This window comes from Pelophylax lessonae, assembly GCF_965119305.1.
Source record: "Pelophylax lessonae genome assembly, chromosome: 5".
NCBI lineage: Eukaryota > Metazoa > Chordata > Amphibia > Anura > Ranidae > Pelophylax > Pelophylax lessonae.
This window is the reverse complement of record NC_138772.1, coordinates 63902712-63928833: the sequence shown is the minus strand read 5'-3', so window position 1 is coordinate 63928833 and position 26122 is coordinate 63902712. Positions and strand designations below refer to the sequence as shown.

General features: G+C 45.0%; 1 protein-coding gene across 1 annotated transcript in view; it reads right to left on the bottom strand.

Annotated features, from left to right (window-relative positions):
- Positions 1–1148: 1148 nt before the first annotated feature.
- Positions 1149–26122, bottom strand: part of OLAH (oleoyl-ACP hydrolase) — a 51733-nt gene continuing 26759 nt past the window's right edge. The window contains exons 3-7 of the mRNA XM_082259095.1: positions 25459–25597; positions 8066–8165; positions 4035–4204; positions 2922–3004; positions 1149–1495 (exon numbers count right to left, since the gene is read on the bottom strand). Of these exons, the coding sequence (XP_082115221.1) occupies positions 1353–1495; positions 2922–3004; positions 4035–4204; positions 8066–8165; positions 25459–25597 (635 nt within the window). The 3' untranslated portion in view covers positions 1149–1352. The remainder of the gene's footprint in view (positions 1496–2921; positions 3005–4034; positions 4205–8065; positions 8166–25458; positions 25598–26122) is intronic.

Here is a 26122-nt window from a genome sequence, read left to right as displayed (position 1 = left end):
CGATTTTTTTTTACCAAACATATGTAGCATAAAACAAATTGGCCGAAAATGTTAAAACATTTTGATTTTTACATTTTTTTTGGGGGGAAAACTATGAAAAAATGTGAAAACTATTGTTATGTTTGCAAAATTGACGCTCTTTTTTTGTTTATAGCGCATGATCAAAAAAATCGCACAGGTGATCAAATACCACCAAAAGAAAGCTCTGTTTGTGGGAAAAAAAGGATGTCAAATTCGTTTAGGTACAGTGTCGCACGACCGCGCAATTGTCCGTTAAAGTCACGCAGTGCCGAATCGCAAAATACCCCCTGGTCAGGAAGGGGGTAAAATCTTCCGGGGCTTAAGTGGTTAAAGGAGTTATAAAGTCAGGAAGGTTTTTTTTATCTAAATGCATTCTATTTTCAAAAGATCCTTGTAAATTGTAAAAACCATGTACCCACTCCCCCCCCCCCCGCCCCCAAAAAGTGCCAAATGTGGCAGTGGAGGGGGGATGGGGATGCAAACAAGCAGAAATTCTTCTTTTGGGTGAAGTTCTGCTTTAAATATGAAAGTTCTGTTCATGGAGTGCGACTTTACACTCTCTGGCACTCAAGTAGCATCAAAGGCACATCAAAGTACTGCAAGTACCTTTTATGTGTCAAAAGTGGCATGTTAGGGTAAAGGGTTAGGGTTAAGAGTTGGGGTTCTGGGCTGGGGTTAGGGGTTAAGGTTAAGAGTTAGGATTATGGGCTGAGGTTAGGGTTAAGAGTTAGGGTTAAGGGTTATGGTTAAGGGCTGGGGATAGGGTTAAGAGTTATGGTTAAGGGCTGGGGTTAGGGTTAAGAGTTATGGTTAAGGGCTGGGGTTAGGGTTAAGGGCTGGGGTAAATCTTAGGGTCAGAGGCAATTGTTAGAATGCTAACCATAACAATTATTGCTAGCCCTACATCAAACTCTAGCCCTTAATTCTAACCCTAGCATGTGGCTTAGGACGCATAAAGGTTCCTGTACTACTTTAATTCGACTTTGATTCTACTTGAGTGCCAGAGAGAATGTAAAGTTGCATCAGAGTCGCATTCCATAAACAGAACTGTCACACTTTCCTATTAGGCAAAACCCCCCCCCCCCCCACAAAACTCAAAACCGCGCGTTCAAAAATGAACCACAGAACACAGCGGAAAAACGAATCAACCGCAACCTGCATGGATGTGAACCTAGCCCTAGAGACTGAAGGAAAAACTTCACAGTTTGTAGAGTCATACAGATTATAGACAGCGGCCAGCTAACTGATATACATGGCTGTTCCCCGATCAGTGGTAGAAGAGCACTGTCCATGGAGAAGCTGAACCTGAATACCAACAGAGAAAAAATACTTTAGAAATAGTCAATCTCAGCTGCTTCCATATATCTGGAAATGTATTTTACAAGGGACTTCTCATTTGTAGAGTCCTTCAGGTAGAAATGGCCACCGGGCAACATGTGAGTACTGAAATCGCCACTTGTCAGATCCTTCCAAGCTGTGGAAAAAGGTAAGAAAGGTTAAAGGTTACAATTAAAGAGAGCTAATATAACATAACCAGTGTTGCGCAACCAATATAAGATGCAATCAATAATAGAATCAAAATAAAAAGTCCCAATTTTGTGTAGAAATTCCACTGTTGTGCAACTCTAGGTGATAATTTCAAAAAGTTCATGTAATCCATTGACTTCAGGGACCACCACCTCTAGCTGGAATGCCCGTCTGTATGTCTCTCAGGAAGCCACGAGGATATTCTCCACAGGACGTCCCTGGACCACACTACCATGCTCTTGGGATCTCAGATCAAACGTATGTGGTCATAAAATAGTAAGAGGAAACCATAGTGCTCTCTGCTAAAAATATTTATTGTAAAACTACACCCAGGGATGAAAAATAGTCGCATAACTATGTGATACAAAAACATGTCATCATCTCTCCAGGCTGAAACATCTATGAAAGCATCCTGAATAGTAGCTCCTCCCACCTGTACGCGTTACGCTCTCTGTTGGGCTTCTTCAGCAGGCGATCAAGACTCTGTAGTGGGGTGATTATTTGGAGGTGAGCAGGTATTCCAACTAGGAGGTGGTGGTCACTGAAGTCCCTGGATTATATGAACTTCACGTTTTTGATATATCATTTTGAAATGATCACCTAGAGTTTCACAACAGTGGAATTTCTACACAAAATTGGGACTTGTTATTTTTATTATATTATTGATTGCCTTTTATATTGGTTGCGCTAGACTGGTTATGTTATGATTTATTTACGTTGAAGAGTTTTATGTGGACACACTCTGATAGGTGTTGGCAGCAATCACAACCAGCCTTATGGGCTATACACACTATTAAGATTTTCTGAAGACTTTTTCCTTTAGACTCACCAAAACCATATAATATGAGGTCAAACCTAAACACTTTCAATTTGTATGCAATCTGGCAGGCCCTTGCACTACATAGAAAAGGTAAATCTGAAGGAAAAAGTCTTCAGAAAATCTTATAGTGTGTATGGCCCTTTATTTAAGGCCGCTGATAATGAGTTTGCACAGTATGTTTTGCACAGAATTTCTTTAATTGCGCGCTGATTATATATCGTTTTTTTATCATGATTCTGACACTGCTGCCTATTCCTTATGGAAATTCTTGTTGCCTGGCTGCACCCTTGAATGCTTTGAGTCAATGACCTGAAACAAGAATAGAGATCAAGAAGTCAGACACTTTTCTCACTTCTATTTACGGTGTTCATTTTAGCTCCATTTCAGTAACTCAAAGAAATTTGTGCCAAACACAACCAAGCAACAGGCATTTTTTTAGAGACCAGAAATGGCAGTCCCTGTATCCCAGCTGGAGGGAATGACAACAAGTATAATTTTATAGTTGTGAAGCGCTTTGATTGTGATAATTTAATAGGAATAGCCCAAAGCTTACCAGCTAAATCATGAGGAACATCTTCGGTTCCATCAAAACATGTCAGGCCACAGGAAAGGACAGGAGCAGGTGGCTTCTCATAGCTAAGGAGAAAAAAAAACACTTATTTTAACTGGGTTATATACAAAAAACGGAGTCCTTTTACAATGACAATAAGGGGTTGATTTACTAAAACTGGAGAGTGCAAAATCTGGTGCAGCTCTGCATGGTAGCCAATCAGCTTCTAACTTTAGCTTGTTCAATTAAGCTTTGAAGCTGGAAGCTGATTGGTGCAGAGCTGCACCAGATTTTGCACTCTCCAGTTTTAGTAAATCTTCCCTTAAGCCCATGCTCACATTTGGTCTAATTTGACATGCGATTTGACATGTCAAACCGGAGCCAGTTGCTGGCAATGGCACTGTCCAATTCCCAAAAGTAGTTTCTGTACAACTTTTGGTGACTTCAGGGGGCGATTTCAATAGACATCTATGCAGGAACCCGCTCAGATGTCTGTGAAATCGCCCCAGAAGTCGGACTGAAAAAGCTAGTTTGAATTAGTGTGCGTTCAGCTGAACTCGCAGGATTTTAAACCGGCCTCAGTGTGAACCTAGGCAAAGTGTCTTTTTTTAAAAGATTTTGTAGCAAAAGATCTTATTATGGATGTTACACGGTATTAACCATAACAGAAAATCCTTTCCGAGGGGCTTCCTCTATAAAAGTACCCCCACAGTTCAGGAGGCCCAAGTGCTCCAAAATACATTTAGTTCCTAGGCTAATGGATCAGAGGCATGGCCCACACCTTGCCAGCCTCATGACTAGCCTATTACTATGATAGACAGCCTCACTGGCCAGTAGCAATTATTAGGTGATGGAAAGGAGCAGAGACAAGTTCCCAACCCATTAAATGTATTTCGATGCATTTGTGCTTTCTAAAAAGCATGGTGCTTACACTGGAAAAAGACCTTTTGCACCTAGAGGTGACCTCTGTGACAGTGCAAGTTTAGAGAAGTAAGCCCCTCTCCAGGTTCATTGTAACCTTTAATAAAGCTTTCATGATATCCCACAATGATGATGTGCATTTTGTAGGATCTGGTTTTGTGGTTTGTGTGGGGTCGTAGAAAACTTTAGACTTACACAAAGTTCTCCGCAAGTTTCAGATCTGCTTTCAATGGTGGCAAGAAGAGCTGCATGGCCTCCTTGTTCTGCAGAAGCTCAGGGGGCGTTCCCTGCGTTGAAGCCATCCATTTCAAGAACTCCTCATCACTTAGCTCTGATCTCTTCTGAGGAGAGTAACGAAGAGGCGACTACAATGAAGTGTGAAAAAAGACTTTATTAAAATTTAACTTAGCATATTAAAAAAAAAGAAAAAATTTATTTTTTGTACAATCTTATTTTAATAAAGTTTTAAAGTATTGTCGGTACACATAGCAAGAACTGTAAGTTTAAATAACAGAGAAACTCTGTGTAAAAACATTTGTGTAGACCTGAGGTACAATATTCAATATAAGTCGATATTAAATACACAGCCTCAGGCTTATATGCTAATAAGTATACCAATAACAAGAGGCGTTAGGGGAGATAATATATTTCGAACAATAATGTATTCAATAAAAGCATTAGGAAACACATCTGCGCTTTGGGTATCAAATATGTACTATCACAGAGAAGAGAGTAGAAATCAGCAATAGAAGAACATCTAGGAAAGAAAGAGAAGGCTGATTTACAGGTATAAAGAGTAGAAACCAGGGTAGAAGCAAGGAGGATGGCGGGGACACTCCAGTATGGTCGAGAAGAGGCAATGAGGCAGTCTCTCTTAGCCTAGGCCAGGAATTCAGAGAAGTAACGGAACATGGACCACGTGGTCCAGGTGTGAGAAAATAATTCCGCCTTTCCTTTTTCCTGCACCAACAAGTGTTCCAGGTCCCTTATGGAGTCTAATTCTGTTGGCCATTACTCAAGGGAGGGTACAGAGGTCGATTTCCATTTGTCTGAAAAGGGATCATAGCTAGGAGGGTTATCCTGGGCGATGACTGGACTGAAGTTGCCATAAGTTTGCAATATAGGTCAAAAAGTTGTTTCCAGAACAGCCAGACGTGGAGCATGGTGCCCTTCAAGGCGTGGTATCTCCAGCAGGCATCAGGTACCATGTAGTTAAAATGAGGGAGAATCAAGGGACATCTATATTATCTAGTTATAAGTTTAAAGCCTTTTTCATGAGTTTTTGTGACTAGAGACAATATGTGAGTCAAGGAAAAGCACTTTTGCCATTCCGACTGGGTGTGCGGCAGCCATGAGAATAGAGTATAACTGAGCGGTCACGTAGATTGGGGGATCTTTATGCAGAGTCAGGGATTCAAAGACGGTTGGTTGGGTTTGCAAGGATGTCTGGTATCGAGGGGATAGATCAATTTAAGGATAGGGCCTGTTGCCTTTGTTACCATTGCATAGGGTTGGGCATCGGTACAGCAGAAGAGGAAGTCACAGTTCATCAAGTGTATTTTTAAAAGCATGCAAGTCAGCTGAATTTGACTGGGAATCAACCTCTTCCAATCCTCTATACAGGAGGCAGCCAATCCGGTGTGCTGCAGTGCTCATGTGTTAACAAGGGACATGCTGAAGGCAGAAAAGAGCAAAGTTATAGAAAGATTAGCTGATCAGCCTGCTTCTCCTTCACTATCCAACCACAGTTAATCGAGTCATATTTGCCCTACTGTATTCACTGCCCTTTGTCTTTTTGCAAGACTTTAGTTTGTAGGGTGTTAAATGTGCAGCAAATATGTGCTGTGTTGGGTAAATGGGCACAGGGGTGGCTGGACCTCTGCATGAATCAATAATGGATCGTAATAAAATGACCAATCTGCAACTATTGCACAAACAGTATTACAAATACAGAAACCTAATAAGGCCTGTTTTTTTCGCTAAAGTGTAGAAAATTGACAGACATGACTGGGACCAGTAATTACACCAGACCAGATATACCAATGGTGTTTGTTGGGAAAAGAGAACACCTTATATTGGCACCAAAAAATAAACCAATATAAAAAAATTAGGAAAAAATTATACATAAATAATCGCAGATGCTCACATCCTACAATGCTTCTTACGTGCATATAAAGTGTCAATGTAAATCAAATCTTTCCATGTATCAACCAAAACACCAAATAAAATTTCAATTTTTTCAAATTTCACGATTCAACACAACATACATGTCTTCCTTCGTGATTTTCCTTTTTGCATTCAAATGTGTTCATTTCACTCCTCTACAAACACCAGTTGTGCTCTCACCTTACGTTTATGACCCCCATATAATGTAAAGTCTTAAATAGTGTATGCCCCTTTAACTGGGATTCTTTATCCTCCTACGCCTCTCTCTCCTTCACTGCTCCAAAAAGTGACGTGCAGACCCTTTAAGAAGGATCTTTCTGCTCTCTGGGCATCTTGTTATCCTCCACTCCTCACCAATGTGGCTCAAAGAGAAGAAAAATGCTCCATAGTGTTGGCTCACATAACGCTTTCTTTAAATTAAACAGTGCATTTAAATTGCACCCACATATAACAGCGTTAAATTAGATGTACTGACATCTCTGCCAGCAATACAAATGCCACACTTCCTGGATCGGAGTCTTCAGGGATCCCCCTAAAGTCACATGTCCCTGTGACATAATGTGTCAGGGTGGGGCTTTGGAGGACATCCTTGCACATTACTGTATACCGATCCAGAAAGTTCAGTATTTGTAGGGAGATTGTGTTGTATCTGGGCAGTTTTATTTAGTGTTGGTTGATAAATGCAAAAATTTTAAGAAGCGCTACACTGTTTTTTTTCATTTGCCTTTTTTTTGGCACATTGCATGTCAAATAAACTATTATATTGTGGCACATATTTAGCACATAATAGAATGTGTAACGGTCCTGTTTCATTATCCTATTGGCACATAACTGAATGTAAATCTTGTTTCATCATCCCATTAGCCTGCTACTACATCTCCTCTGTTGTGCAAAATGATGACAACGTTATTTTTTGTACCATTATTCATTTGGTACAGATTGTGAGACTTTCTTTGGGAGAAGTCGAACTTGGATTTTTTTTTTTTTTTTTACAGGTACAGCACTAGTTGCATTTTTCATTTCAAACTGAACTATGATTTGGAGCATCCAAAAAAGCAAGATTCCATGCACCCAATATTTATTATACTGACAACTGTTTGTCTGGCTCACTGGGGTTGATTTACTAAAACTGATCAGAATCTGGTACAGCTGTGCATGGTAGCCAATCAGTTTCTAAAGGCCCGTACACACGATACGAAAATTGGAAGGGAAATTTCGTCCGACGAACGATCTGCCGATTTTTGGATTGTTAGTATAGTGCTTTCAACAGCCGATTACGGATTTTCGGTGGACAAAAACTGGATGTGCAGGCTCTAAAATTTTTATCGTACGTGAACACAACATCCAATTTTCATTTAATTAGTACAGTTTTCGTCTGAAAAAAATCTTAAGAGCAAGACTAGGCATGCTCAGAAATGAAAGAACACATACAAAACAATTCAACACATGACATCACTTCTGCAGTTGAATTCTGTCGTACGGGAATTTTCGTATGAAAATAACCTCTTCATTTTCGACATGAGACTAGCATGCAACAAAAAACGGGCGACAGATCGTTCGATAATCTGATCGTTTGTACGGGGCTTAACTTCAGCTTGTTCAATTAAGCCTTAGCAATAAAACCTGGAAGCTGATTTGTTTCTATGCAGAGTTGCACTAGATTTTGCCTTCTCCAGTTTTAGTAAATCAACCCCACTATGTTTTATAAATATGGTGACAGATCCGACAAGGCCTGAAAGGCAAATAATCTGGAATTTATCAGCCACCTGATCATTTCCCACTATATAAAAATACCCCCTTATACTACAAGACCTAAATTTTCTATTGAAGATTCACAAATGAATCGTCATTCTCTAAATTTGGACCCCTTTGAGGCCATTATAATTCAAACATTCTGGGAGTACGCCAAGAAATTACTCTGTACAATTTCATTGCAGTTAGATAGCTGCCTTTATTTTCTAAGCTGCACCAGAGAAATGACAACTGTGACCTGACTGGTTGTGTTGGGCACCTCTATATTTTTCCATAGAAGCCTCCAGGATATTATATAGCTGACTCACGTGAGGGGCAGAGGCTCCGGACACAAATAGATGGATGGGCTCCAGTCCATAATTCTCCTTCAGTCTCACTGCTGTGGCAAAACTGCTCAATGCCCCAAAACTAAGGATAAAATAAAACATGTTTTACTGGAACATAAAGTACTTTACCGAAGTTGGATTAAAGTGGCCTATGGCATTCCTCCTGCTTACCCGTCTAAGGGCCTGTGTTGTTGGGCTTTTGTTTGTGTCAGACATAGGTCTATGATATGCTAAATTCAAATTCAATTCAAAATTTGAGGTGGTACCATGATCTGCATTCATTCAAAAACTGTTTACATAAACCATATGTGTTCACACATATAAATACCTTTCATAATATAAAGTTCTCAAAAGTAAAGTGATCCCAGTGTTCATAAAAGAAAAAGTGATCCCAGTGTCCCACAATTCCCACAATTTTCATTGTCAATCATCAAAGCACCAAATTTGTGGCAATAGTATTCATAGCATCACCACTTGATCCCTGATATAGTGCTCCCCTTTGTTTAGATAAGGTCACCATATTCCTATGCTTCCCATAGTAATGATCGGCATAGAAGGCTTTTCATAGGGGCGTGTGCTCATATTCCCTCAGGTCTCCTACTTCCACCACTTCTTCACCTTTAAAGGCATTAAATAATGGAAGATAAAGAAAACTCTGAAAGTGCATTACCGTAAAAATACATTTTTTAAAATCCAGCTACAAAATGCTACTCACGAGCATCAATAAAAAAACAGGCTCATCAAAGTTCCCAATCACAATAAAGGAAGCTCTCCTGCCAGACCTGCTACATTGAACATGCAAGCTAAGTAATCAGCGTAACACCCAGGTCCCCTGGCTTCGTCACTTTCAGCGTGTCACTTTAGGATTGAAGTCTGGCGTCATTTCCAGTTGCCGTGCAAATGTGCTCCAATGCGTTTCGTCCTTGCTACTTTCTCAAAGGGATTCCTTAAGATGGCAGTAGTGAGCCAATGAATTCATTTGGCGTCACTAAGTAGTAATTTTTCCTCCAGTGTGCAGAGATTATTGATAAGATTAGGTCTATGGTATGGCAAAACCCACCTGAAACGGTCAAATGTAGATGATCAGAAAGAGATCAACCGTTGGCCAAATACATCTGTTAATGAATTCTGAATGATCCTAGAAGAGTCTCAAACTGATTCAATTGTTTGATCGACTTCTGTCGAAGGGGCATGTTGGAAAACTGTTGTCGATCAGCAGCTGCAGCTAATGATCAGTATATTCTGAGTGGTGGGTTCCACTGTCAGAAAACAGTGTACTTGAAAGCAATAAAAAATAATTTAAAAAAGAGAATGCAATGTCCTGGTATGGGGGATTCTTCCATCTACTTTGTGTGGATGAAGGAATCTCTTCCTGTTTTTCATTCATCCCACTGGCTGAAAAAAAAAAAAAAAAAAAACCTGCCTATGGCATGTCCGTTCCATTTTCTGCTCAGCGGGGGATTGATCCCCGCTGAGCAGGCGGATGACAGCTCTGTCTCCGCTCTGTGTAAGGAGACGGAGGTGTCAGATTCCCACTGTCCTCTATGGGGGAATTGGATGAGACTGCCTGTCCGTTCTCATCCAATGCGATCTGCCAGACGGATGGAAAATAAGGTTCCCATCAGTCCGGATTTGATGGACAGAATCGGATTGGATGTCAGCGGACATGTCTCCGCTAACATCTGCTGCCCCATAGAGATGCATGAGGCATCTGTTCAGATCTGCCTGAAAAATGGACAGGCAGATCTGAACGGTCCGCATGTGTGAAAGGGGCCTAAAGGAGATGCACAGCCAAAGCTCGTTTAGCTGTACCTCTCCTGTGGATCACAGGAGTGCAGTTCATTCCTGTGACCGCTGTCGGCTGACGTCAAAGAGGTGGTCCAGGCTGGGGAAATATTGCTACAACCCTGGACCGGCACCTGGCTCAGCCTCTCAGCGAGTCGCTGAGAGCCTGAGCCAGCCGCTCCCATCCTCTCCACAGTCCAGTGCTCCAGTGAGAGGCATGGCACAGTAGACAGCGGTGACTGACAGTAACCATCTCTCTGCTCAGGGAGCTCTGAGACCGAGCAATCCGCTTTGTTTAAGCCGGCGGGGGGCAGATGCAGAATCGGACCGATGTTGCATCCACCTAGGTAAGTATGATTCTTGAAAAACATCTCTTTTAAGCAGACTCTGTCACAGAGGACAATATGGTAAATCTCCAAGACAGCCACAGACAGTGTAAAAAAAAAAAAAAACAATCTGAGTTGTAGAAGACTAGAACCCCCATCAGCTTTTCATTGCTATCTATTTCCCTGCGGTAAATTTTCACTCCCCATCTATATGACAATGTTAAGTTTGTTACCGGTTATACAAGTTAGGTTGCTATAATTGTTTGGATCTATGGGAGTGATCATTCTTTCAGTTTCCCAGAAAGCATTACCAGATCCCAGACTGGATTTATTTGTTGCTGGAAATTGCCTTTTAAGTTAAACACACCATTCCTTCTACCCTATCTAACAATACCAGTGCATGGAGGATGTTGTAAGCTCTTCTGATGATAAAGTCCCTTTTCACACACATCTGCTGCATAGCGATTGCTATGGAACTGTGACATAAAAGAAGGAGCAGTGAAGAGCTTACACCAGCCTATGTTCCCAGGTATTGTTTGGGATTGCATCAATGGCATCAGTTTGACATTCGTTTAAGGCCATTCTGAGATCATTCAGAATTTGTTGATGGGTGCAGTTGACCTTTTTCTGACGCAAACAGTGATACTTGGAAAAGTGACAGGTTAACTTTTTAAAGCGGAACTCCCTCCAAAAGCGGAAGTTCCACTTTAGGGCCTCCTCCCTCGCTCCTCTAACATTTGGCACATTTTTTTTTTTAAGGGGGGGGGGGGGGGGGTTGGTCAGTGGTTACCTGGTTTTGACAGGTACCTGATTACACTTCTGCTCGGATCGCCTAGGGGATCTTAGTGGAAGTTCTCCTCCTTCCCCACAGTCTTCTGGGACATGTCACAGGTCCCAGAAGACTGTGGAATCTTTCACAGTGGGCAGCCGGCTGTGAAGCCGAAAACAGCATAGCCAGCCTCCCCACAGTTAGGATGCGGGAAGCTGAAGGCTAGTGAAGAACTAGACTGGGTGAGGATGGCGCTAGATCCCTGGACAGGTAAGTGTCCTTTTAATAAAAGTCAGCAGCAACAGTATTTGTAGCTGCTGATTTTTAATGTATTTTTTCCCCAGACTGAACAACCGCTTTAAAGTGGAATTAAACTTCCATCTATTGTTTGTACCTATAGGTAAGCCTATAATAAGGTACTGAAAATATCTCCTAAACGTGCAATGCTTAGCAAATATTTACTGTATATGCAGCTGATGACGTCATTGGTGCATGCGTCTAAAGGAATGGCCACTCGCGCCGTGACTGGTGGCTCCCACGCGCATGCGCACAGCTAGAGTTCGTTTGTTTAAAAGGTAAGTTTCACGTAATGTGCCAGTATGCAATGCATACTAGCACATTATGCCTTTACTTTTGCAGGTCAGAAAAAAAAAAAAGCGGCGCTTTACTTCCTCTATAAGAAGCAATAAAAACTCTCTGTGCTTACCTTTCCCATACTAAACCACCACCCTGGAAAAAAAAAAACAATACTTATAAGTTTCAGTAATTAAGGGATACTCCTTCTGCCTGCCCATACCACTGTGCTGATTGCTTGAGAAGCTAATCACCATGTCAGAAGGTTATTACATGGGTGCAGGAGGGAACTTGGTGAGTCCAGTACAGGTTCCTACAGAAAGTCAATCTTTACAGGGAATTCTGGATGATTAGAAGGCATACTGGGGTGTAAGGAAGCCTAAGGAAAGTAATAAAATGCATGTTCAGGTGCCTGCAGTCCAGCAAAGCTATTTTTTTGCACAGTACAAACAAATTACAGTTTGTGCTAAAGAGACCCTGTCAGTAACTTGAAAAAATGCAGGTAAAAGCGCAAAAAAAATCAAGTATTTTAAAATTAAATTTCAGGCTAGATATAACTAAGCTTAGAATGGCTAAGGCCCCTTTAACACTTGTGCGACTTGTAAAGTCGCATGACAAGTCGTACTCCATGATTTCCAATGAGTACCATTCATATCTGTGCGACTTCAAGTCGCAACAACTTTAAAGTAGTCCCTGCACTACTTTGGTATGACTTTGGTCAGAGACCTCAAAATTATACAGGCATTGCTTCAAGTCCAAATCGCGGCAAAAAATCAGAGGACTTTTAGATTGCTCAAGTGTGAAAGGGGCCTAACTTATACTTAACTAACCTGTAGAAGGAAGATGCTTATACTTAAGTATTCTCAGGGCGCTCTGGTCTGGTCATGTGATCAGTTCAGCAGCTATCTTTAAGGGAGAGGAGAGGAGCGCCGACAATGGCTGGAATGCCTGGGTGGTATTGTCATCCATAGGCTTACTATGGGGAATCTGTTGTCGGCTGTCCCATCTCTCCCCTGAAGCTGGTGCTGGGAGCCAATCACGTGACTGGACTGGAGTGCCCTAATAATAGGTAAGCATATACAGCTTCCTTCTGTAGGGTAGTTAGAATAGTAATTAGGATGGAGAAGAAGTCGTTTTAACCACTTCTAGACGGGAAGGATTTGCCCCCTTAATGACCAGGCCATTTTTTGCAATTATTTTAATGGACAATTGTGCGGTCATGCGACGCTGTACCCAAAAAAAATTGATGTCCTTTTTTTCCCACAAGTAGAGCTTTCTTTTGGTGGTATTTGATCACCTGTGCGATTTTATTTTTTTGTGCTATAAACAAAAAAAGAGCGACAATTCTGAAAAAAAACAGACAATATTTTTCACATTCTGCTATATAACATTCTCCAAAAAAAATGAAAACATCAACATTTTTGAACATTTAAGGCCAATTTGTTTCCTGCTACATATTTTTGGTAAAAAAAACAAATCGCAATAAAAAAAACAAAAAAAAACCAAAAAAAAAACCACAATAACTGTATTTTGATTGGTTTGCGCAAAAGTTATCGCGTCTACTAACTACGGGAAAAATGTATGTCATTTTTATTGTTTTTTTTTTACTAGTAATGGCGGCAATCTGCGATTTTTAGCGGGACTGCGACATTGCGGGGGACAGATCGGACCCCTAACTGACATTTTTGACAATTTTGGGGGGGGACCAGTGACATTACTACAGTAATTAGTGCTAAATATGCGCCGTTGCTGTAATAAATGGATTTTTGTAAAATCTTACCGTAAAATCCTTTTCTCTTAGCTCATTGACAGACGTAGTCCTCGGTGATACAGCACCTTCGGGTTATGTTGCCTCCACAGGAGTAGGACTAGACAGGAAATGAAAAATGCTCTGGTCACACCCTACGGGCAGTCCCAGAGGGTATATCCTCTCTCTCTCTGCCTCAGCAAATCAGTTATGTCATAAAAGCAGTCTTTAGAGAATTTAACCCAACCCAACTCAAAAAAACAGAGGGGCGGGTACTACGTCTGTCAATGAGCTAAGAGAAAAGGATTTTACGGTAAGATTTTACAAAAATCCATTTTTCTCTATCGCTCATTGACAGACGTAGTCCTTGGTGATACAGCACCTTCGGGAAGTCCCAGAGCAGTATCACAAATGAGGGGTGGGAAAATGGAAATCAAATCCAAATCTAGAAGGCCCAACCGGTGCCAACTAGAAGTTTACAATGCTCATCCTTAATGATGAGACTCAACAAAAAGAAATTTTCAAACAGAAAAAAACCCTCGAGGTAGACCACCGGTCTCCTCAAATTGCGGCCTGCAAAACCTTGCGGCCAAATGAGGCATCCGCCGATGCCATCACATCAATTTTATAAAATTTTGTAAAGGTATGTACCGACGACCAGGTGGCCGCTTTACATACCTGGACCACTGACGCCTGATGGCGAAAGGCCCAGGAAGTACTGAGCGCTCGAGTGAAGTGCGCCCTAACAGGGAACGGAGGATTCCGACCCTTAATAGAATCAGCCTGTACCACCGTCTGACTGATCCATGTAGATATGGTCGCGGCAGACACAGGCAACCCCCTTCAAGGGCTATCCGTGATCACAAAAAGTGAGTCCGTCTTACGAAAACCACTTTAGGAAGGAAGGATGGATTCGGAAGAAGAACCACCTTATCCCTATGAACCACCAGATCTGGGGAACGACAGGATAATGCGGCCAGTTCTGACACCCTGCGTAGAGAAGTAATGGCCACCAAGAAGGCCACCTTCTGGGAATGTAAGCAAGGGAATCTCCCTAATATCTTCAAAATGAAGTTTCTGAAGAACCGACCACACTAAATTAAGATACCAGGCGGTAAGGGTGCGCGCACTGGCGGAGCCAGATGTCGCACCCCCTGGATGAAATTCCGCACCAAGGAATGATTAGCCAAAGGTTTCTTGAAAGAAGATTGCTAACGCCGAAAACCTGACCTTTGATCGTGCTCAAGGATAGTTTCTGCTCAACCCCTTGTTGCAGACAGACCAAAATTCGGGTCACCGAATAGGTATGTGGGGGAAATCCAATAGATTCACACCATGCAATATAAGACTTCCATGTGCTGGAAGTCGCTTTCCTTGCTTTAACTGGGAGGTAGGAATAACTAAAGCTGACACTCCCTTGTCCTTCAGTACCTGGGTCTCAATGGCCAGGCCATTAAGCCAGCGACTGTAAAGCAAGATGGAAGATCGGTCCCTGAGACCGCAAATCCTCCCTGAGAGGAAGTCTCCAAGGAGCGTCCGCGACTAGCCTCGCCAAGTCGGCTTACCAGGCTCGACGAGGTCAATCCGGAATTTCCAGAATAACTGGAATTCCCTCCACCTCTATCCTGCGAAGAAGTTCCCGCAGCAACTTGAGAGGATGGAAGGCATGCCGTAGCTGATACTGCCCCCACGGGGCGATCAGCGTTTCTGCTGCGTCCGCTAGAGGATCGTGGCGCGAGCTACAAACCTCCGCACCTTCCTGTTAGGCCAAGGTGCCAACAGATCCACATCCGGGATGTCCCAATGAAGGGACAGCTAGGGAAAAACCTCTGGATGAAGAGGCCATATGCGATTGGATCCGAATCGGGCTGCTCTAGAGCTGCTCGATCCAGTAAATCAGACAAAATCTGATCGCTCTCAGTTCCGATACCCTTATTGGTAATCTGGATACTATCGGAAGAAATGACTTCCCCTGGTTGAGCATCGGAGACTTCCTGGTCCGCTCGCTCAACCGGATCCGATTGTCCAGGGAATCGGAATTCTGATTCCATTAAAAAAGAATCTCCTTCATTTCGGGTATGAGACTGGGTATACGGTACTGCCTCTAAGAAGGCCACCATCAGTCCCAGCCAATTGACGGACAGAAACTTCCGAATCGTTGACTGAACCTTCTGGAGTTTCCCAGCAAGGAGAAACTCTCTTGCCCAGGATGTATCCAACCTTAGGCCCAGATAGTTCAGTCTCCTGGTGGGAACCAGGGATGATCTTTGGGAAAGCGAAAAAACGCTGATGTCCTGCGATGATGGGGATATAAATATAGGCATCCTAAATGTCTATGGACGCCAGGAAATCTCTTTGATGCAGGGAGGCCACCACTGTACGGATGGACTCTATTTCTTCCCAAGTCCAGATTTGGACGCACCTTGCCCTCTTTCCTGGGCATTGTGAATAGGTTCGAATAGAACCCCTGAAACCGTTCAATGTTAGAAGGGAAGAATCGCACCGGTGGAAGTGATCGAAACTCGATCCTGTGTCCTCCAGAAACCGGTGAAGACATCCCCCCCCCCCCACCCCAGAGATGGGTAGGGGTGCATCAGGCTATATTCTTCAGGCTTGGCTGAGCCGGACTCTTTGTTTACCCGACCAGCGCCCTTTGAAACCCCTCTAAAGGGGCTTTGGAGGGTATCGCCTTATCGCCCGCCCTCGCGGAACGAACTCCTCTATATGAGCAGAAAAGGAAGGTCCTCGTTAGTTACGAGGTCTTTTTATCCTAACAGTCTGTGGCAAGACAGCAGGTGGTACCGTCTATCCTATAAAGAGGAATTCCTCAAACGGATAGCACCTAGCCATGCGTTTGGAAATAACAGGGGTTCGTTTCAAAACGACCCCATTTGGGTAAAGGAAAATCCTTCGCCCTTTTGGTAGGCTAACAAGTACCAAAAAGGAATCTCAGTCTCAGCTACCTCTGCCGGTGTAACCTCAAGACTAAAGGTTTCCCGGACGGACACAACTAGTGCATCCACCACTCTTGTGCTATGGCGGAGGCAGAAACGTTCTCCTCACTGCTGAGGAGACATTACCTGAGACAACAGCCCCATAAGAGGGACCTGCAACTGCATTGACCAGCTCCGAATCCGTATCTGAAGTATCTGATAAACAATAGGGGTACTATGACCCCCGTCCCTGACAGGCCACCTCCACCCGGGATACCAAAGACTCCAAAACTGCCGATAATGCATTAAAACCAAGTGGGGTACTGGAGGGTCCTGCGGCCACCTTGAGGGGATCAGGTGGGGATACCTATGCGGCAGGGTCAATGATTATACAAGACACTTGCCAGCGACAAAAAATGACAAAGTAAAAAACTTTTTTTTTTGTGTCCCCCAGTCGCAACAGCGCCCCTCAGTGTTACCTGCCTTTTTGGACCCCACAGAGAGAGAGACAGACCCCAAGGCTCATCCCTGATGCACAGAAGTTTTCATCAGCTTGCTCAGTGCTTGTCTTGTTACAGACAGGAAGTCTTTGGCCCTATTTCCTGGGTAAAAGAGGCGGCTCCGCCCCTTAACACGCCTGCCGGCTCCTCCCCCTGGCTCCATGAGGTGTTTGAGTCACCTCAAACATGGCCGCCCCCATGCTGGAGACACGAGGCTACACCAAAATGGCGGCCTCGTGTGATCTACCAGACAATGGCGGCGGCCTGCACAGAATAGCGGCATGTCTGCAGAAGGATCTCGGCCTCACAACCCTTCACCCTCATGGTGGTCAGCGTGGTCGGAGGTACCGGACCCTAGCGGGCCGTATGCGGTCCGTGGCCGTCGGGAGGCATCTGCTTAGCTGGAGGAATGATCTGGAATGCAGTATACATGTATAGACATCGCCCTGTGGCTACTGACAGGTAGGATACCTTATACTATCACAGTAAAGTTCTAGTACTGCCACTGACTACAATCATTTTCACATTTTTACAATTAGATTGTCAGCTCCCAAACCAAGCCTCCTGGCTTCTTGTACACAAAAATCACACTCAATTAGGGGGATCTGTGACATGTTATAGGATAGAGGGGAACTCATCCTTACCATTACAGAGAGGGGCCCGCGTTCACCACAAGACCCGTCAGGGGGAAAGGGGGAACATACTACTCACCATACCGGAACCAGGCGGGCGCCAACTCCTGACAGTACCCCTCTCCACCGAGGTAGGAGGGCTGTCGACCAATACGGGCGCCGTGACTCATGGTCTTTGGCGTTTCAGCGAGACGTTTAACTCGCAGGGTCAGTCCCCGTCCAGTGGGACTATGTCGCGGCCGACCCAGCGCGGAGCTATGGCCTGCACGCGCTCGTAGGCTGAACTGGGGTGACCACTGGATCTCAACATCCCGCCCGTCGCCCAGTTCAGCTTTCTTGCTTGAAGATCTCATAGGAACACTGGAGAAAAAAAGCTGTCTTAAAAAATTCTTTTCTAAGAAAAAAATCCTGCCAGGACCGAAGATCCCAGCAAGGTATCTAGGTCCTTACTCCTAACTAGACAGAAAAAAACTGATTTGCTGAGGCAGAGAGAGAGAGAGGATATACCCTCTGGGACTGCCCCTAGGGTGTGGCCAGAGCATTTTTCATTTCCTGTCTAGTCCTACTCCTGTGGAGGCAACATAACCCGAAGGTGCTGTATCACCGAGGACTACGTCTGTCAATGAGCGATAGAGAAAATGACACTAGCAGGGAAGGGGTTAACACAGTGTTTGATCAACCGGTTAAATGTAAGCCTAGGGGAGTAATTCTAACTGGGGGGGGGGGGGGGGGCTTGTGAAATGACCATAGAGACCTGTGATCCTATATAGAAGGATCACAGGCACTCTGTGATCATTCCAGAGAAAAGAACAGTCAGCTATGTTTACAACAGCCGACCTTCCTTCTCTCTCAGTGGGGAATGATCGGGGGTGTCAGGCGGCAATCGGAGCTCTTGGCCCCGTGCATCGGAGTCTCTGCTGCTGAGTGGGGGTGGGAGTGTGCTGCCGGCGGCGCGCTTGCCCCCTAGCTGCAGGCGCGCGACCGACGTAGAGCTATGTCGGTTCCCGCAGGAGGGCCAGCCTGCCACAGTAAATCTGTGGCAGGCGGTCCTTAAGTGGTTAAGTATAGTTAGATTTAGCCTGGAATTCACTTACCTGCAGCGATTTATTTTCCATACATTTTTTTAATTATTCACTTGCAATGTTTAATTCCCATCTTGCACTCCTCTTCTAGAAGTGTCTCATAACCCTCTGTGCTAGCCCAGCTCCACCACCCCTCCCTTACCTGTATACATTTTTATGTAGCTACAAGGGGAAAAGCAAAGAGGAATACTATACTATTGTATCACTTGACTTGAGTGACAGCTCTGAGTCAGCTGGTGGCATTGACATCACATCCAAGATAGCAGCTCATTGCCTTTCAAAGTCCACACAAGATAGGCTCCTAAAGTGTTTTACATGTTTGGAATAGATTTAATGCACAAACTGAGAGCCACACCTGTTTACAGTGAATCAATGTTTCTCTATCGCTCATTGACAGACGTAGTCTTCTTGATTCTCAAGAGCTGGGTTATGTTGTCTCCGCAGGAGTAGGACTAGGCAGAATGACAAAACGTTCTGGCTCCACCTTAGGGGCAGTCCCTGAGGGTATATCCTCCCTCTCTCTGCTACAGGGAATCAGTTTTTTTCTGTCTAGTCAGGAGTAAGGACCTAAGTTCCTTGCTGGGATCTTTTGGTCCTGGCAAGACTTTTTTTCTTTAAGAAAAAGACATTTTTTAGGTAGTTTTCTCCAGTGTTTTTTTCCTGTGAGATCTTCAAGCAAAAATGCCGGACTGGGCGACACTTGTGGTCACCCCAGCCGGCCTACGAGCGCGCGCAGACCATGGCATTGCGCTTGGTCGGCCGCGACATATTCAAGTAAGTATGCGGGGCCGGGCGACGGGCTGGATGTTGAGATCCAGTGGTCACCCCGGTTTCTGCCTACGAGCGCGTGCAGACCAGTGCGCTGGGTCGGCCGCGACGGAGTCCCAGTAAAGGGACTGACTTTGCGAGTTAAAAGTCTCGCTTGGACGCCAGGTACCAGAGAGTCGAGGCGTCCACAAACCCCCACCCCGGTGGAGAGGGTATTGTGAAGAGAGGGTGCCTGTCGGTTCGGTATGGTGAGTAAACGTTCCCTTTTTTCCTCATTATGAGGCAGTATATATTATGGGCCCCTCCATATATGGTCAGTATATATCTGATACTTACAAGTCCCCCTTGTAATACAGCATGTGTTTGTGGGAAGTGGACTTGGTTCAAGAGCTAACACTCTACCCAGCAGACTGTAACATTACAGCAGACATAGGAGGTATAATCCTACCTTATGTGCAGTGTATCTCTGTAGATCCATATGTCACCTCTTAGCAGAGTGCAGGTGGATGTGCTGGGAAGACGATATAGGCGGTCCGCCGCCATTTTGCCGTAGACCGAATGCATGTATGTCCTCAGGTCACGCCGGCCGCCATGTTTTTGGAGCCTTATGTCTCTTCTATGGGGGCGGCCATGTTTTGTGAGCCCAGCTACCTCGTGGAGGGCTGGGAACGCCGGAAGGCGTACACAGGGGGCGGAGCCACGCCTTCTGCCCGGGAAAAAGCAAACAGCTCCTTCCAGTCTGTGTAAGACAGACGCTGACTGCAGTTTGTTGGAAACTGCACTGCATCGGTTGGTGAGCCTTGGGGGTCCCTCTCTCTCTCTCTGGGATCGAGAAGCAGGTACTCTGAGGGGCGCTATTGCGCTAGGGGGAGACACACAAAAAAAAAAAAAAAAAAAAAAAGTTTTTTTGTTTTGCTGGCAAAGGTGTCCTGTATTAACATGGACCCTGCCACTCATGTATCTCCTCCGGATCCCCTCGAGGGGTTTGCGGGATCCTCCAGCACCCCATTGACAATTGAATCTTTGTCAGCTATTATGGAAACTTTTGTGTCCCGGGTGGAAGTGGCTTGTCAGGGACAGGGCGCAAGAAAGCGACCCCCGCCTAACCCCTTATTATCTGAAACCTCGGATTCAGACTCTGAGCCTATTTCTGCAGTTGCAGGTACTTCATCTGGTATTGGTGTCTCGGGTCCTGTCTCTTCAGACAGTAAGGAGGATGTTTCGGCATCCGCCATAGCCCGAGAGGAAGCGTTGGTAAACGCACTCATTATATCTGTTCAAGAGACTTTAAGGTTACAGGGTATTCCATCAGAAATAGCTGAAACTGAGATCCCCTTTGGGACTAAAAAGCGCATCAAAGTGGCGAAGGTTTTTCCATTGCCCAAATGTTTTGGCAATCCAATCGAAGAAGAATGGCGTCTGCCAAAACGCACTTTTAATATTTCTAAACGCATTGACAGGCGTTATCCGTTTGAGGAAACCCTTATTAAGAAATGGACAGAACCACCTGTGGTGGATTCACCTATTGCTAGATTGAATAAAGCCACGGTTATTCCTTTAGAAGACGCTCCGTCTTTTAAAGATCCAGTGGATCGCAAGATAGAAGCTATGTCTCGCACCATGTTTTCCTTGATTGGATCAGCTTTCAGACCAATAATTGCTATTGGTCTGGTTTCGCAGGCTGTAACTGAATGGACCAAGTGGTTACGCCGGGACTTAGAAGAAGTCCCTCAGGCGGTATCAGATTTGTTGGAACAAATGATACAGGGGTTACAGTTTGTATGTGATGCGGCGTTAGACGCCACTCCATTAATGGCGCGAGCATCAGTCTCAGCAGTGGTTCTCAGGCGTACACTGTGGCTAAAAGGTTGGTTAGCCGACCAAGGTTCCAAAGAAGCATTGGCTAATATCCCCTTTTCAGGAGAGCGTCTATTTGGAGCCAACTTAGATGAGATCATTAAGGATCTCACCGGTGGAAAAAGCACCTTTTTACCGCAAAATTTTAAAGGTAGAGGAACTCGTCAAAGACGAGGGCCTTCTTTTTCTGCTCACAAGAGGTTTTTTCGTCCAGCGGGTGAAAAAACTAAGTCCTCCAAAGCTCCTGCAGGAGGAGTCAGGGGTCGTTGGTCGGGCAAGCAAAAGCCCGCCCCCTCCAGACCTGAAGATAAACCATCCAAAGCCTGAAGGTGCGCCCCCACCCATAACTGGGGTGGGGGGACGTCTTCGCCGGTTCCCGGATCCATGGCTTTCCAGAATCCCGGACAAATGGGTTTGCGAAGTCACAATTTACAATACCCAGGAAAGAGGGCAAAGTGCGTCCAATTCTGGACTTAAGAGCACTCAATTCTTTCGTCAACATAAGAAGATTCAGAATGGAGTCCATTCGCACGGTAGCAGCCTGCCTGCATCCAGGGGATGTCCTAGCGTCCATAGACATCAAGGACGCCTATCTTCACATTCCCATTTTCGCAGGACATCAGCGTTTTCTACGCTTTTCCATAGAGGAGAACCACTATCAGTTTGTGGCGTTACCTTTCGGTCTCGCCACGGCTCCGCGGGTCTTCACAAAGGTGTTGGCCCCAATGTTGGCACTTCTGCGCCAAAGAGGTATATCGATTCTAGGTTACCTAGACGATCTTCTGCTTCATGCAGAGTCTCCTCAGACCTTGCTACAAAACATAGAAATTACTATGATTTCTTTACAGGAATTCGGGTGGCTGGTGAACCAGCAAAAGTCATTTCTGGTTCCCACCCAGAGGCTCGAATATCTGGGTCTAATTCTAGACACAGTCAGGACAAGAGTTTTTCTTCCGGTAGGGAAACTCCGAAAGATTCTATCTGCAGTCCAGTTGTTACTGTCCAACAGCTGGTCTTCCCTTCGGACTTGCATGAGGGTTCTGGGGTTGATGGTGGCTTCGTTCGAAGCAGTCCCATTTGCCCAGTCCCATACCCGAATTCTTCAGCAAGAGATTCTTCTCAGATGGAATCGGAATCCGGAATCCCTGGACAATCAGATCCGATTGAGCAAACAGACCAGAGAGTCTCTGGTATGGTGGCTTCGGTCTCCGATGCTCAGCCAGGGAAAGTCATTTCTGCCAATATATTGGACGACAGTGACCACGGATGCCAGTCTATCCGGATGGGGAGGAATTCTCGGTCAGTTATCTGTCCAGGGACTTTGGTCCCCGGAAGAATCCAGGTTACCGATAAATGTATTGGAACTGAGAGCGATCAGACTTTGTCTGATTCACTGGACCGAGCAGCTCCAGGGCAGCTCGGTTCGGATCCAGTCGGACAATGCCACGGCCGTGGCTTATGTCAATCACCAGGGGGGCACCAAGAGTGTCCGAGCGGCCAAAGAAGTGGCTTGCATTCTTCGCTGGGCGGAACGATTTGTTCCAGCAATCTCTGCGGTGTTCATTCCGGGGGTGGAGAATTGGCAGGCAGATTATCTCAGCCGTCAGACCCTGGATCAGGGGGAATGGTCCCTCCATCCAGACGTTTTCCACCAGTTGTGCCTACGGTGGGGCACCCCGGATGTGGATCTGTTGGCATCACGATTCAACAGGAAAGTTCAGAGATTCGTGGCTCGCTCCCGCGATCCTCTAGCAGAAACCGCAGACGCACTGATCGCCCCGTGGGGGCAATACCAGCTAATATATGCCTTCCCTCCTCTCGCGTTACTGCCAAGACTTCTTCGCAGAATAGAGGAGGAAGGAATCCCAGTAATCCTGGTAGCTCCGGACTGGCCTCGTCGAGCTTGGTACGCCGACATGGTCAGACTGGTGGCGGACGTCCCGTGGAGACTTCCTCTCAGGGAGGATCTACTGTCTCAGGGACCGATCTTCCATCCTGCTTTACGATCGCTGGCTTTAACGGCCTGGCTATTGAGACCCAGGTGCTGAAGGACAAAGGTTTGTCAGCTTCAGTTATTCCTACTCTAGTTGAAGCAAGGAAAGCGACTTCCAGAAAGATTTATCATCGCACATGGAAGTCCTACATTGCATGGTGTGAACCTTTGGGGTTCCGTCCTCGGTCTTATTCGATTAGTCGAATATTGGCTTTTCTGCAACAAGGGGTTGAGCAGAAACTGGCCTTGAGTACTATCAAGGGTCAGGTCTCAGCATTAGCCATCTTCTTTCAGAAGCCTTTGGCTACTCATTCCTTGGTGCGGAATTCCATCCAGGGGGTGCGACATCTGGCTCCGCCAGTGCACGCGCCGTTACCCCCCTGGGATCTTAATTTAGTGTTGTCGGTTCTTCAGAAACCTCCCTTTGAAGATATTAGGGAGATTCCTCTACCCACGTTGTCCCAGAAGGTGGCCTTCTTGGTGGCTATTACTTCTGCACGCAGGGTGTCAGAACTGGCCGCATTATCTTGTCGTTCACCATATCTGGTGGTTCATAGAGATAAGGTGGTTCTTCGTCCGAATCCATCCTTCCTACCAAAAGGTGGTTTCAGAATTTCATCTGAATGAAGAAATTGTATTACCTTCCCTGTGTCCTAAGCCCAGTCATCCTCGGGAGTTTGCTTTACACTCCTTGGATGTGGTCCGGGCGATCAGGGTATACTTGAAAACGACAGACTCGTTTCGCAAGACGGATTCACTTTTTGTGATCCCAGATGGACCCAAAAAGGGGTTGCCTGCATCTGCCGCGACCATTTCCAGATGGATCAGACAGACGGTAGTGCAGGCTTATTCTATTAAGGGTCGGGAGCCCCCGTTCCCTGTTAAGGCGCACTCCACTCGGGCACTTAGTGCGTCTTGGGCCTTTCGCCATCAGGCGTCAGTGGTCCAGGTGTGCAAGGCGGCTACCTGGTCGTCGGTGCATACCTTTTCTAAACATTATAAAGTTGATGTAATGGCATCGTCTGATGCCTCATTTGGCCGCAAGGTCTTGCAGGCCGCAATTTGAGGAGACCAGTGGTCTACCTCGAGGGTTTTTTTCCGTTGGAAAATTTTTCTTTAGTCTCATTCTTTGTTCATAATGAGCCTTTAAAACTTCTAGTTTGGCACCGGTTGGGCCTTCTAGATTGGATTTGATTTTGTCAATCCCACCCCTCATTTGTGGCACTGCTTCTGGATGTCCCAGCTCTTGAGAATCAAGAAGACTACGTCTGTCAATGAGCGATAGAGAAAAATGGATTTTTGTAAGAACTTACCGTAAAATCCTTTTCTCTTAAGCTCATTGACAGACGTAGTACCCGCCCCTCTATCATTGAGTTGGGTTGGGTTAAATTCTCTGTACTGCTTTAAACAGAACTGATTCCCTGTAGCAGAGAGAGGGAGGATATACCCTCAGGGACTGCCCCTAAGGTGGAGCCAGAACGTTTTGTCATTCTGCCTAGTCCTACTCCTGCGGAGACAACATAACCCAGCTCTTGAGAATCAAGAAGACTACGTCTGTCAATGAGCTTAAGAGAAAAGGATTTTACGGTAAGTTCTTACAAAAATCCATTTTTTGTTCATGGAGGGAGGCAGATCAGCCTTTCTCAACCATTTTATCCTAGGCGAACCCGTTAAAAAAATATTTTTAGGGAACCCCTACTAAAATTAAAGTGATTGTAAACTATTATCTTGTAAAACAACCCATTCAGTTTAAAATAGAAATGAAAAGCAAAACATTTTTGTATAAATATAAAAAAAACCATTATAAATACCTTTTTTCATATTTCCTTTGTTCTCAGCTGCATAAGAGCTGGAGAAGGAGAACCAGCAGCATACCAGGAAATGGCTGTGCAGCGGGGGCATGTCAGGACAAGTCTGATCATTGGAGGAGAGTACACCGAGTTCCCAGCATAGCTAGAGAACTGACCACGATGTGCTCTCCTGCTTAGTGTGGTCAGTTTTTATTAAGAAAGGAGAGGGACTGACAGGATCACAAGGGATTTCACATAAAGGAAGCAATACAAAGAGAACAGGATACTTCCTCAAACAAGTACATGGTACAGCAGGCACATATCAGGAACATGAAGTGTTGGGGTAACAAACGCTTTATTTCATTAGTGGTCGATGGGTAGAATGCTCCCATTACAGTGGTGATCAGAATGTCATCCTTACAGACAGCCAGAAAGATCATCAATATTATGCCGCTGGAGTGGTGCTGGACTCAATACTATGCCAGCACCATCAGATGGAAGGTCAATTAGCCACAGTCCAGAGAACCCCTAGCTATCTTTGGAGGAACCATAGGGTTCCATGGAACCCTGGTTGAGAATGAATGCCTTAGATAGCGAAACTGTCTCAAACACAAGTTTACCTGTGGCCAAAAAATGCAAACCGCTTCTCACGCAGCAATGGCAACAACACATCCGTGATCTCATCCACCAACTGGTCTAAGCTGTGAGGAAATGGCTCTCGGCAACGAGACTCTCTTCCGGGAAGTCTGAGGGAGTACACTAGAGGATAAAAAGTGAAGATAATATTATTACAGACTGTACCTGAGATGGCTCGGAGGTTCTTCCTTCACATTTCCATTGTCTTTTTCTACTCACACCAAGAAAGGAGGAAAGAAGGCCAGGATGGTCCTAGCTTAAGTAGAATATCCAAACAAAACTAATTTACTTTTACATGATAAATGCCCATCACATACAGTGACAGTCCACACCAAACTTGACAAATTTCCCCTTTTCTGCTGCTTAAAGTGGTTGTAAATCTCAGATATGAAATATGACCAAAGCATATCCCTCTATAGTGTGTACTTGTCTCAATCCAGAGCACTAAGTGTAATTTATATCTGCTGCTTCCTTCCTCTGATATCAGCATGAGTCACTTCTATCAAGTTTTCCTGACACCAAGAGAAAAATGGTGACAGGGGAGGGAGCTCCAGCTGATTGACAGCCACAGCTCTGTTCCTGTGTGAAGGGGGTGTGTCCCTTCCAATCAGCTTTCAGAGCTCTTCTCACTGGTGTAACTTCAGTTCC